The sequence below is a fragment of the Vanellus vanellus genome (assembly GCF_965231255.1).
Source record: "Vanellus vanellus genome assembly, chromosome: 15".
In the NCBI taxonomy this organism is placed as follows: Eukaryota; Metazoa; Chordata; class Aves; order Charadriiformes; family Charadriidae; genus Vanellus; species Vanellus vanellus.
The window spans coordinates 2,732,359-2,744,639 of NC_138920.1; the positions used below are offsets into that span (position 1 = coordinate 2,732,359).

Sequence of the window (12,281 nt, forward strand, 5' to 3'; positions counted from 1 at the left end):
CCTGCTGAAATCAATAGCACAGTGGCTGCTACTGAAGTATTTAGCGCTGCAAAGAGAGCAGTCAGGCTCCTAAGATGCTCAGCACATCACATGTTTGCTAGTTTGCGCAACAGAAAGAAATGCAGGACCTTAGGCCTGGGGTTTGTTAATGGGGAAATGAAACAGTGAACCTCCAGCTTCTCTGGGCAACCTGGGCCAGGGGCTCACCACCCTCAGAATGAAAAATTTCTTCCTAATTTCTAATCTAAATCTCCTCTCTTTCAGTTTAAAACCATTTCCCCTCGTCCCATCGCTCCCCTCCCTGATCGAGTCCCTCCCCAGCCCTCCTGGAGCCCCTTTAGGCACTGGAAGGGGCTCTGAGGTCTCCCTGGAGCCTTCTCTTCTCCAGGCTGAACCCCCCAACTCTCCCAGCCTCTCCTCCCAGCAGAGGGGCTCCAGCCCTCGCAGCATCTCCAGGGCCTCCTCTGGACCCGCTCCAACAGGTCCATGTCCTTCTGCTGTTGGGACCCCCGGAGCTGGAGGCAGCACTGCAGGGGGGTCTCCCCAGAGCACAGCAGAGGGGCTGAAGAAGTAATTCCCAACATGTTTTTTCATGAGGAATACATCTGTTTAAAGTTGAATACCATTGCTCTTGTAAGGCAAGAAGATAAAAAAATAGTCAAACCTTTAGGGCCCCACACGTGATTATTTTACTTGCATACACTTCCAAGAGGATGATTTCTGCAGACGGCATATGTTTGCCTGCTGTGATGTCTGCTCGAATAAACACCCATCACAAGCCGTACCGCCCTGCACAGCCGTGTTGTGCTTTGAGGGCTGTCCTGCTGCGAACGCCCCCAGCCCGTCTCCAGGAGGGAACTACGGCGACCCTCAAACAAGCCTGCAGCCCGCCGAGGAGGGGAAGCCGTCCCCGGGGCCCCCCGGAGCTCCGCGGCGGACCGAAGGGCCATCCCCGCTCCCGCCCAACGCGCAGAGACAGCGCCTTCCCGCCGAGGAGCGGCCCTGCCAGGCCTCTCCCTTCCCCCACGGCGACCCCGCCGCCCACACGGGACCGCTTCACCTCACAGCCGCTGCCCCCGGCAGGGCCGCACACCACCTCCGCCCGAGCCCAGCGCTGCCGGCAGCCTGATGAGGGAGCCGGGGGTCCCTCCTTGGCCTCCCGCAGGCAGAGCCGGGCCGGGCCTCCCGGGAGCAGTGGGGCCTCACCTGACCCCTCTCTCCTGCCGTAGGGGGAGCGGCACTCGCCTTTGTCACGTGTGAGGCGAGGCGCCGCCGCGATTGGCGGAGCGGGGGCGCGGGTGGGTGACGGTGCGCAGCGGCCGCTTCCGGGCCGGCGGCGGGGCCGGGACCGGGACCCGTACCGGGGCGGGAAGGAAGGAAGGAGAATGAGCGGCGCGCGGCGTAGGGAGGAGCCGCCGCACGCGCAGCAGCACGCGGTGGCCAACGGCGGGGCGGCCGGTCGCGGCTCCGTGTGGGGCAAGGCGCTGCGCAGCGACTCCGCCTGGCACGACAAGGTGAGGCCGGGGCCGCCCCGCGGGGCTACCGGGAGGTGCGGGGCCGGGGTGGGGGGCGCTGCTCTCGCCTGACGGTACCGGGGCCGGTGGCTGGTGCTGCCGCCGGGGCCGCCCGACCCCGGGCCCTCAGCCGCTCGTCCCTTTGCCCCGTCTGAGGGGAGGCTGAGGCCGCGGCAGGCCCGGCGGTCCCGGCCCGCTCGGGTGCGTGTGGAGCGGCGGCAGCCCTGCAGGCACTGCGGGAAGGTGTCGGAGAAGCCCCCGCCCCCGCGGGTGCCGGGCAAGCGTAGGTTGAGTCGGTGTAAGTAGCTTTTGCAGGAAAGGCGGGGGGAGGGGGGGGCACCAGGCTGCGGCCTGCCTGGGTCTGCCACGGGTCGGGAGCTCTGGTGTCTGCGCCAGCCGGGTGTCACGGAGCTCCGGGCCCGGCAGCGCCCTGTGGGTCGCAGCTCCGTAGGTGAGGGTAGAGTATTGTCTGGCAGATGCCCCAGTAAACACAGCACGCTTGTTTAAATCCAGCTGTGGCACCGGACAACCGGCGCACAATGGTTTCTTGTCCTTTCTTACCCAGAGAACCCGCCTTGCAGGTACTTCCCCGAAGGCAGATGTGGCACTTCTGCTGTGCTGTGGCCTGCAGCAAACCCAGTTCTCCTCTGCTACTTGGGTGTGGAGCCAAAGAAATCACGAGCTGTATTTATATTAAGATATCTGTCCCGGTTTGGGCCGCACTGGCCACTGAAACAAACAACAGATCCTCTCCCCAACCTCTCCCTTCAGAGAAAGAGGCTTTTGAGTTTAAAAGAAACTAAACTATTTGAATGGTAAAATAACAAAAAGAGAAGATAATAATACCAAAAAAAGAAAATAATGAAATATATACAAAAGCAGTATTGAGCTCCTGGGGTGACAATCACATCACCCACAGACACAGGGAAAGTCCCAGACTGAACTCAGTGATGGACAGGAGTTGAACTCAGGAACTGGATTCAGGAACACACAGGATCAAGGTTAAAGGCACATGAACAGACAGAGTCCTCCTCAGATGTCGGCCATTGAAGAAAGAGGGCTGACCCTTTGATCCCTCAGCTTTTACACTGAGCATGAGGCAGATGGGATGGAATACCCTGTTGGTCAGGTTTGGGTCACTTGTCCTGTCTGCTCCTCCCCGCAGGTGGGACCCACCACACTTTTGCGCTTCTGACCCTCCAATAGGGCACATAGCAAATTTAGCTGGCCTTGGCTGTTACAGCAATAAGTATATGTAGGAGCCTCTGCGCTTACTGTTCCTTGGTATTAACTGTAAACATCAGATCTTCTTACTCTGAAAGCGGACACTGAAAAAGACGCTGTTAATTTCTGAGAGTTCAGTTAGTTAGAAGCGGCTTAGCTGAAAAGTAAAATTACCGAACAGAAAACTGGTTCTGTTTTACCCCAAACCAGGGCATTGCCTCAGTTAAATTTGGCTTTTGGATTAAACTCTTCTAGGATCAAGTAAAAATTTCCTTTGTCTAATTAAAAGAAAACTAGAAATATAATCTGTTTTAAGAAGTTGGGGGAAAAATATATTTGCAAATCCAGCTGACCTGGCAGGTCTGAAGGGAAAGAGCAGTGACTACAACAGATTTGTGAGAGTTTCTCGGTCACAGTGTCACGGCGCGGGTATGTTTTCACAGAAGAGTAACGGCATGGTGGTTGTTTAGCTGGCTGTGGTCTGCTTTGCTGTTCCCAGCCTCACCATCGTGTGCAAAAAGAGATTTGGTCTCTACAAAATTTCCTGGGTGTGCTCAACTTGCATGTTTTGGTTGTGTTTGTCAGCAAACCTTCCAAGTGGGAGTGAAAACACGTCAGTCACAGAATTCCCAGTGTTTTTAGCTCTAGTGAAGCCTGTTTTCCTGTGCATATGTCCCGTGTGCTATAACACTCCTGGTCAGTGCCTCTTCCTGCTGCTGCTGCCCAGCAGCACTCCCACAAGGTGCTCTGAGCTCCTGCAGCATCCCAGGTCCTGCTGTGTCCCTAGCATGGCCTGGGCACAGGTGGGTGGAGCGGGACGTCTGCTCCAGCTTTGATGCCTTTACTTTTCAGTGCAGGGAAAGAGTGGACTCTGCCCTGCATTTCCTCTGGGGACAGGCGTGAAACTGTGTCGCTTTTTTTCTTATCAGTTGCTGTTGCTCACAGAACTGGTGGGGCTCTGCTGTATTCGACCTCATGCCCCTCTGACAAATTGGGCAGGAATTGCAGTTAGCGAGGGGAGCAATGATAGGTTGTGCCAATGTTCTGATGCAATAGGGTGCGAACTGAAGGCTAAAATGACTGAGAAACGTGACTGAAACGACCGCATCTGAGGGATTCTAGTCTTCCACTTGGAGCCAAACAACTTTGCACATCCTACATCAAAATCACGAAGGCTGTTGGTGTGCTAGGGCAATCCCATCCTTGGGGAGGCTGTAGCAGAAGTGCTTTTTATTTAAAGCATGAGTCAGCATTGTCCAGCTGAAATACCTACAGTAGTGTCGGCACTATGGGCGAACAGGAATGACCACTTCGGTGCCGCTGTGAAAGAGTGCAGGTGAACCTGTAGTACGTGTGAGATACGGTTTGCGGTTTGGAGTTGGCGTGAGTACTGCCTACCGGCACCATTTGTTTCTGGGTAGGGCCGGGCCTGGGGCACTGAGAGCGGCTATAACAGTCTTAAAGCATAAACAGTTCTTTAAACTTTTATTCCAGTGAATTTTTATAGAATTGAACCTTTAGTAAACAAGGGGACTAGATACTTGTTCGTCTCTGCGGTTAGCCCATCGGAGGACAAAGCCGTGTATTTAATTTGGAAGGAGAAAAGTCCAGGGTGTGTGACACCATAAGCTGCTTTCATCTGCTCCGAGTACAATATCTTATACTTTGAATGGAAAACTAAGTTTTCAGTGTGTTAATTTTTCACTTTTCAATTGTATGATGCTTTAAAAAAAGGAAACATAGTAAATGCCAAAATCTTTCTTGTGCTTTATCTCCTCAGGACGAATTTTTAGATGTGATCTACTGGTTCCGGCAGATCATTGCAGTTATTTTGGGAATCATCTGGGGAGTAGTTCCACTGAAGGGATTCGTGGGAATAGCAGTGTAAGGTTTATTTCCTTTTCTGTCTCATGTACTTTCCCACATTTGGACTTTACTTGGTGTCTGTTTTAAAGTTGTGCTATAAACAACGGGCTGGCCAAACGCGGTCTCTGCCTGCCATACGTCTTAAAGTCAGCACTGCATTCCAGACTGTTATTTGTCATGAAATTCATACCAATCGTATCTTCATCAGCCTCTTTCTCTCTCCTCAGCCTGATTAATGCTGTTTAATTTTTTTTTTTTAATTTAATTTATTATTATTAAAGGGGACAGGGTTAAGAAGGGAATGAGAAGTTCAATTGACATGTGAAGTGGCTTGTTCCTGCGTGTGTGAATAGGGGCTATGAGTCTGGTGCCTAAGGAATAAGACCCATGGGGGGGGAAGGTGTGGTAGTCATTCTCTTTGAGTCAGGAGCCCTCCTCAGAGAGAAGGTTCTGTTAGCAGACAAGAGGGGCAGCTTCTCTTTGAAAAAGAAAAGGTTTCTTCAAAACACCAAGGACCGTGGGTAACAAGCAGGCAAGGTGACACCATCGGTAGTGTTCCTGCAGCGTTCCCAGCTTGCTGAAGTTGTTCTTTCAGCCATGGTGTGCAGGGAAGGCAGTGCCTAGAAGGGTAGGTACACATTGGATCCCCACCGAGACTTGGGATTCTGGTCACCTCCCAGCAGGTGTCCGAAGGCTGCAGTGAGCGCTTTGAGTTATGAAACAGAAATTTGTTTGGCACTGGCACATGACCGAAAGCCTCTGGAGAGACACCAGAGACAGGAAACACAGCCCTGCTCTCTGAACACCAGGTGTGGGAAGATGCGGTGTCTGCTCTGGGGAGTCTCCGTTTGCAAATATCTCTGCCTAGTCGAGGTCTCCTAATCAAGCTCACAGTCTCACAGCTTTTCTTAGGGAAAGTTGGCTCGTCATCTTGTCCCTCCTCCTGAGTGTCCTGGCTGTGGCAAGAAAGTGGAGGGAGTAGCAGCAAGTGTCTCTAAGAAAAAAGAAAAAAGTTTGAAGTTTAGGGAAAAGGGGCTGTAAAGCAATGATGCTCCAACAGGAACTCGATAGCTACATGCAAACAGTTAAATCTAAAGTGCTCCCAGCAACAGATGTGGAGGAGCTGAGAAGCATTGTTCTTACTTAGTCATGCATTAATTCACAAGGCACCGTCAGGTACCTAAGCCAACTCCTGTGCTAAATGTTAATAAGAAATGAAAGTGATTTGGTGTACAGTGGAAAAACTGAAAGCTGCTAGAACTGTGTGCGTGGTTTCTCTGTGGTATGCAGTCACACAGCTGCTCGCAGCTTGCTGCCAGTCACCGAACTTGTGCATATGTCTTCCCGCATTGTCCTTCCTACGCAGCCTTCTTTACCAGAAATGTACCTGTCGCTTCCCAGGTTGTCCCAGCCCTAAGTTGGGGTACTGTATAGCCAAAAGTGTCTAAGGACAATCAGGTGGTCACGTTTTTTTTTCTCTCCGTAGCAACGTTGGCACAGACTAGAGAGCGCTAAGAGTCATCTCAAATTGAACCCCAGTGCTATAGCTCTGAGGGCGCTATCGAGTCTTCTCCGGCTCTTATCTCTAAGTCACTGCATTTGGTCATGGGACGCTAACAGGGATCTAACCCTGAGCATAGAGCTTCCTTCTTAGCAGCCTCAAAATCAAGTAGCGCACACGAGGAGATCGGATTCTGTGCGGGAGCAGGACTGCTGCTGATCTGCAGGATAGGAACGCTTGCAGGGTTTGCAGATGTGCTGATACTTCCAGCTGTTGAGTACTGTCTGTTGAGCCTTACTAGGAGTGGGCTGCGCCTTGTGAGGTGAACTTCATCCAAACCTAGCACTCTATGGCAAGCTGACCTGGAAATGCTCTTTTATGCTGCCTGGGAAGCGTTACAGGAACAGTGTTCTTCTTTGCTTGCTCTCTGCTGCAGATGAAAGATGTTTCACTGCTGCATTGCTGTATGACGTGTTGGATACTTGCACCCTGTATCACCAAGATGACGCTTCCTGATCTCTTTCTTCCAGATTCTGCCTGATCAATGCTGGTGTTCTGTACCTCTACTTCAGTAGCTTCCAGCAGATAGATGAGGAGGAGTACGGCGGGACGTGGGAGCTAACAAAGGAAGGATTCATGACATCTTTTGCACTGTTTCTGGTAACGCCTCTTGCTTTCTTTGCATTAATTAGTGAATTGTGTCAGTGCACTTTCTGAGGGAAAATACCTGGAAGAAAAGCAGGTGAGGTTGTGCGCTGATAGAAGAGGGATGTGGTAACGTCATCTAATAAGTGGAGTTGATTGGGAAAGAAAATTCCCAAATCCAATGGCTACTGGCTATGAAATACAGTATTAATGCCTGGGATTTCTCTGTAGGAAAGGATGTAGGAACAGGCAGCTATACTTCTGCATCTACCACTTAACTTCTATGTCTTCCCGTCCTCTGTCCCAGATGTGCTGGTGGAGTTTCATCTAGAGCAAGTTACACCCAAACTGGTGTTTTGGCTGTCTTTGTTTTTTCCCTTACTCCCCTCCCCCGAGTCTGAATGTGCACAGCACTTGATTTGGTGTTGTTTCTAAATCGCTGGAGGGACAGTGGTGGGATTTTTAATGCAGAGAGGCTAGTCACCTCAGAAGGCAAGCAATTTGAATGCCACCGTTTGTGGTGCATGGTGATCCTAACATCTCTCCGAGACCATCTCAAAGCTGGAATTCAGTCCCCAGTCCTCTATTGAGAGCAAGGCGTCAGGCTTGTTTTCTGTGTCTGAACCCTCTCCAGAGGCATCAAAATAACCTTCACTTCCTTTCCTCTCCGCAGGTTGTCTGGATAATCTTCTATACTGCCATCCACTATGATTGACACAGTATGCAGTTTTTGCCTGTTAAATCAGTCGTCAGAAAATCAAGAAGGTTTTAATAAATCATAGTCTTTAGTGGACTGGTGGGAAGGTGGGGGAAGTCAAGTCAACTGCCTTCTGTACCAGTGGTCTGATTAGCCTGGAAGAGCCCCAACTCTTCTGCTGGAGAAGTCCGTCTCCGTTTTATATATCCGTTAATTGTTGGAACTATTAAAAAGCCATTGGAATTTTTGGAAGTGGTTCAAGACTGTTCAAATTTTGAACTTTCTGTGACTCTAGCCAGTAACTCTATCAAACTCCTGTGTGCTGAAGGTTGAATCTGTTAATTTAATGTATGTATGCCCTTCTGTTTGAAACTGTCATTAAATCCTGACTTGTCTTCCATTGCTGTCCTTTAGACAAACAGTTTTTAAAAAGCAGTTGTAGGCTGCGTGGGAGAAAGGCACTGCAGCATCCAGGATATGAGTTGAGTGGCTGTCCGTAGCATGTTTTTCTAGTAATCAGATTTGATTTAATTAAACAGACTGTGTTGTTACGATTTCTAATATTTTTTGTTTCACTTGCAAATTAGTTGACGACCAGAATTTTTAAATTTTTAAGCAACTTTGCTAGAAAGAATTGTGATTCATTTGGTTAACGAAGGTGTAACTTGAGGTGTGTTCAGGAGGCTTAGAAACTCTGCTGCATTCTGCTAGCCTGACTACTAAGTTGCCAGCGCATACCTCAGAGCTTAGTAGTCTTGAAGGACAGTCATTCCAGAGATACCCTTTTAAATGTTAAGCATTTAAATTCTATTTTTTTTAAGCTCTTGAATTTAGCTGCTCCTTATTAATAAATGCAGGAGACTAAGACACAATTGAGGCAGCTATTATCTTAAATGCAGAATTACTAACTTGCAAATCAAGCAAAGTACATAACCTCTGGTTTGTGAGGTGCTTTTTATGAGTTGATCACTTCATAGCTCAGTTCCTCCCTAGTCATGCCCTTCTTGTGCATCAGTGGGGGACTCTCTGCTTTAAGATATTTTTAAGGACGTATCTTTCAGAAATAGTTCTTGGGAAACACGCACAGTCCTTGTTCTCGTCAGAGGACCTTATAGTCTTGTTGCCATGTGGTCCTTGCTTTTCTAAACAACAGCTCAGGCACCCAAAAAGAGTCCTGACCTAAAGCTGCCTTATAGTGAGGAGCTGATAGTTTTAGCGTGCTCTTGCTGAAAGTCTGCATTGCTTCCTCGCTGATGGAAGTTCAACGGCCTGCTTCTCACATGTGAGTATGCAAAGCCAGGGATCTAAATCTCTTAAGTGCTGAGCTGGGGTTCCACCTCCATTCTTACCAGGGAAAATGCTGTCTGTTCTTGGTGGAAGAAACACACCTGGCTATTTTAGGTCCCTGGGATGCCAAGGGAAGAGTGCAATAGCAGACAGCTTCTGCTACTTGTGAGTTGCCAATTTAAGTGATCTCAAATAAAGACTTCTATATTTGCTCCTCCCCGTCCCCAAACTTGCTCAGTCTTTTAGTCTGACACTTTCTTTTCCTTTCAGCTGAAAGCATTGATTGCATAGCCTGCTAGTTCTAGGTCACCCTTTCCTACTGGCATCTGTTTGCATCTTAGCTGCTCACAGCCATCGGTAAAATCATTGTATACTTGAAATGCTCTAATAAATGTCACCTGGATAATCCACTGTGCAGCTTCTGTATCCTCTGGTCTTTGCAGTTTCGCAAAAGGGTGGGAGCGTGGGATTCTTTTAAGAGTTTGATATTTGGTAAATATCTAAGCCAGCAACTCTTTGTGATTCTCGGGTCTCATGCTGCAGGCTTGAGTCCTCTGCTTTTAGAAGGGGCCAGAAGCATTTGTAGTGGAAGCAGTAGCCGATGCTTAGCTCCATGCTTTAATGGGTGATTAGGCAGGTTAAGCCAAGCGTTGCCTCTGCATAATCTGTTCTGCTCCTTCAGTGGCTGTCCCTGCCCTGTGACACGCAATCGTGGCAGAGCCACTGCTGTGCTGCAGAGTGCCCAAGTCTGGTCCAGAGCAGAGCTTCGAGCAGAGCTTCAAGCAGTGCTGTAAAATGTGCAGAGTGAAAGACTGCAGAGCTGGAGAGTTGCTTACCTGCCCCTTTGCTTTATTCCTTGCTTGCCTGCAGTCCCACCAGCTGAGTTGCTTGGCCTTTGCAGCTCTCTGCAGTTCTAATGGCTGGAAGCTGAGGCAGAATCTGAGTTGAGGAGGATACTCTGTTGAGGAGACTCATGACCGTGCAGAAGAGACGTTGGCCTCCGGATCTTCTCAAGGTTCCTGGCAAGTAAGTTAGTGATTGCAGTTGCTCAGCTGCAAGCTTTTAATCTCTTAAGGTTTCTGTTTTAAGGGGTGCCTCAATGACTAGAAGCAGGTATCCCCAGTGCTGGTCACCAAGAGAACTAAAGCTTGACGTCTACCCGTAAAGAAATGAGATGATTAATTTTAAGAAGCTCAAGGGGATGTGGCAGCCTGTAGAATGGAGCTGAGCATCTTACAATGATAAGCACTGTAAAAACAAGTTGGTTTTTTTCAGAGATGTGGGAGAGTGACACAGGGATGGTCTAGCAAAGAGCATGAAGTTGAGTTCTAGGAGGAGCAGCTGACGGGAGGAGGGACTGCAGCACAGGGAACAGGGGCTCGGGCAGCACTTCTGTCCTCAGCAGTTTTGATATTGGCACAATAAGCATGCTTGCACTGCAGCTCCCCTCTCCTTGAAGGGCAGGTGAATAAACCCATGGCTGGTGGGGGGACTGTGCTACCATGGAGAAACAGCAAGGGAGAAAAAGGTCCTTTCCTGCACTGGAGAGCCGAGCTGTGGGAGCCACAGCCACCAGGAGGCTGCATCCTTATGGGGTCTGTGTGATGGTGCAGAGAAGTTGTACTGCCTGCAGGCTTTGTGAAGCTCACTGCTAGCTGCGGACCTGGAGGAACATCACTTGGGCTTTCAGCAAAAAGAAGCCAGTCTCTGGCAGGAAGGAGAGTGAGATATTCCCTGGCTTCAGCTCATTGTGAGGAGAGGAGCAAGTGTGTTCCGGTGTGGAACTCGCAGAGAAATTTCTTGTGGTCTTTCTTGGGCTTCAAGCATAATATCTGTTAAAAGTTTAAAGGAAGTTATTTTTGGTGTTAAAGGGAAAAATGGCGTGGGCACAAAGATGTGCTAAGAGGTGTTGTGAGGTGGCTGTGCGGCTGGGCATCCCATGTCCTGGCAACATCAGCTGTCAGACCCCAGCTGGAATAGTTGCTGCCCGCCGCAGGGTCGCTCTGCAGCGGTGACAGCTGAGCATGCAGCACGATGTAAATTTGTTACCTGTGGTTTTGATCCAGCAAGGGAATGTTGCTGATGTCTCTTGTCTTTAACAGTGCTTGGGACGTCCTTAAAGCGAGTGGTGCCTGTTGGGGCTGGGAGTGCGCCACTGAGGAGCTTCTGTCACTTCCGTGGGGGTGTTATCAGCTCTGCATTTCCCCAGCTTGATTTCCAAGCTCGGAAGGGCTGTGCTCACAGTTGCTGGGATTCAGCTGCCCGCAGGTGACAGAGCTGGTTGGGTTTCATTTGTCAGAACCACGGGAGCAGTAGAGGCTGGGTTGGTCTGGGACAAGCAGGGTCTTGAAAACCCAAGCAGTGGGACGTAGAGCTTTGTCTTTAAGCACTGTTAAGTCAGGCGTGTATCTGACAACTGTGTTTGCTGAGACCTTCTGGGACAGCAGTGTCTCAGCCCACACTTTCTAGGGTGTTTCTTTTCAAGGATGTCTGTTAATACCCCACCAGACAAACAGGTGGAGGAGGATGCAGTACGCACGAAGCTCCTGGCCTTGGAGGAGCTGCTTTGGTGGGGAAGGGGCCACCTCCAAATGCTGGGGATGGGAAGACTGAAGAGATGTCTGAAAATGGAGCAGGCCGAGACTGGCTTGCAAAAGCCAAACTATCTGAACTAAGATGAGTGTTAACAACTGGCAGTGCCCACTCTGCCCTCAGGCTGCCAGAGAGCACTAGCGAAACCTTCCCACTGCCACGGCAAAGGAGGGTTTACATCTCCCTGCGTTAGGGAGCCACGCAGGGAAGAGCAGGGGACATTAGCTGGTTCCTTGGAAGATGGGAAAGTAGGACATGTACCTCTTAGGTGACTTCCCCAGAGCCAAAGAGCCCAGCACTCAATGCCCTCTGTCTCCTAAAACAACAGATGTTGCAACCTCATCTAGGTGTTCCTGCTCCGACAGGGGGATTGGACTAGATGATCTTTTGAGGTCCCTTCCAATCCCTAGCATACTGTGATACTGTGATGTCCAGGATAGATCAGGGCAGAGGATGGATTTTTCATACCTGGCAGCCAAACAGCCAAGCGCGTGGGCCAAGCTGAGGAGGAGAGGCCAGTGGTGGTGTGGGGAGAAGTAATTTGCACAAACCTGAAGCATTTTTCTCAACCCAGAATGAAACAACTTCTTTCATCTTCCAGTTATTTTACTGGTGCTTTTTAGGTCAACTTCTGAAATAAGTGCAGGGGAAAAAATGAAATGTTTCGGCCGGTTTGATCTCAGAAATGTCCATGCAAACCACGCCTCCCCCGCTGTATTCCAATCAAAATTCTTTGCCAAACGGGAGCTGTTGGTGACCGTAGCTCAGGTTTGCCCCAGGCGCGGCTGGTTCTGTGGCCCCGTTGCTGGCCGTCCGTGCTGCCCGGCAGCCTCAGCCCGCCCCGACACCGGTGCTGGCGCCAGCAGCAGTGAGAGCCACCAGTGTGAGGGCTGAGCCTGGCCAGCTCCATCGGCAAACACCAACCAAAACCATGGGGAGGACCATGGTCTCCAGC

At 50.2% G+C, this 12,281-nt stretch overlaps 1 protein-coding gene across 1 annotated transcript; it reads left to right on the top strand.

Moving 5' to 3' along the window:
• Positions 1–1,316: 1,316 nt before the first annotated feature.
• On the top strand, positions 1,317–7,998 carry RAB5IF (RAB5 interacting factor). Its single transcript, XM_082490945.1, has 4 exons — positions 1,317–1,514; positions 4,519–4,622; positions 6,636–6,765; positions 7,424–7,998. Exons 1-4 carry the CDS (start codon positions 1,386–1,388, stop codon positions 7,463–7,465), a joined length of 405 nt encoding a protein of 134 aa, XP_082347071.1. The 5' UTR covers positions 1,317–1,385; the 3' UTR covers positions 7,466–7,998.
• The last annotated feature ends 4,283 nt before the right edge of the window (positions 7,999–12,281 follow it).

What these genes read in the sequence shown, in the direction of transcription:
- RAB5IF (XM_082490945.1), top strand. Translation starts at nt 1,386, where the DNA reads ATGAGCGGCGCGCGGCGTAGGGAGGAGCCGCCGCACGCGCAGCAGCAC. An exon ending in GGATTCGTGGGAATAGCAGT is followed by an intron (nt 4,623 to 6,635) that starts GTAAGGTTTATT and finishes TCTTTCTTCCAG; the next exon opens with ATTCTGCCTGATCAATGCTG. An exon ending in CATCTTTTGCACTGTTTCTG is followed by an intron (nt 6,766 to 7,423) that starts GTAACGCCTCTT and finishes TCCTCTCCGCAG; the next exon opens with GTTGTCTGGATAATCTTCTA.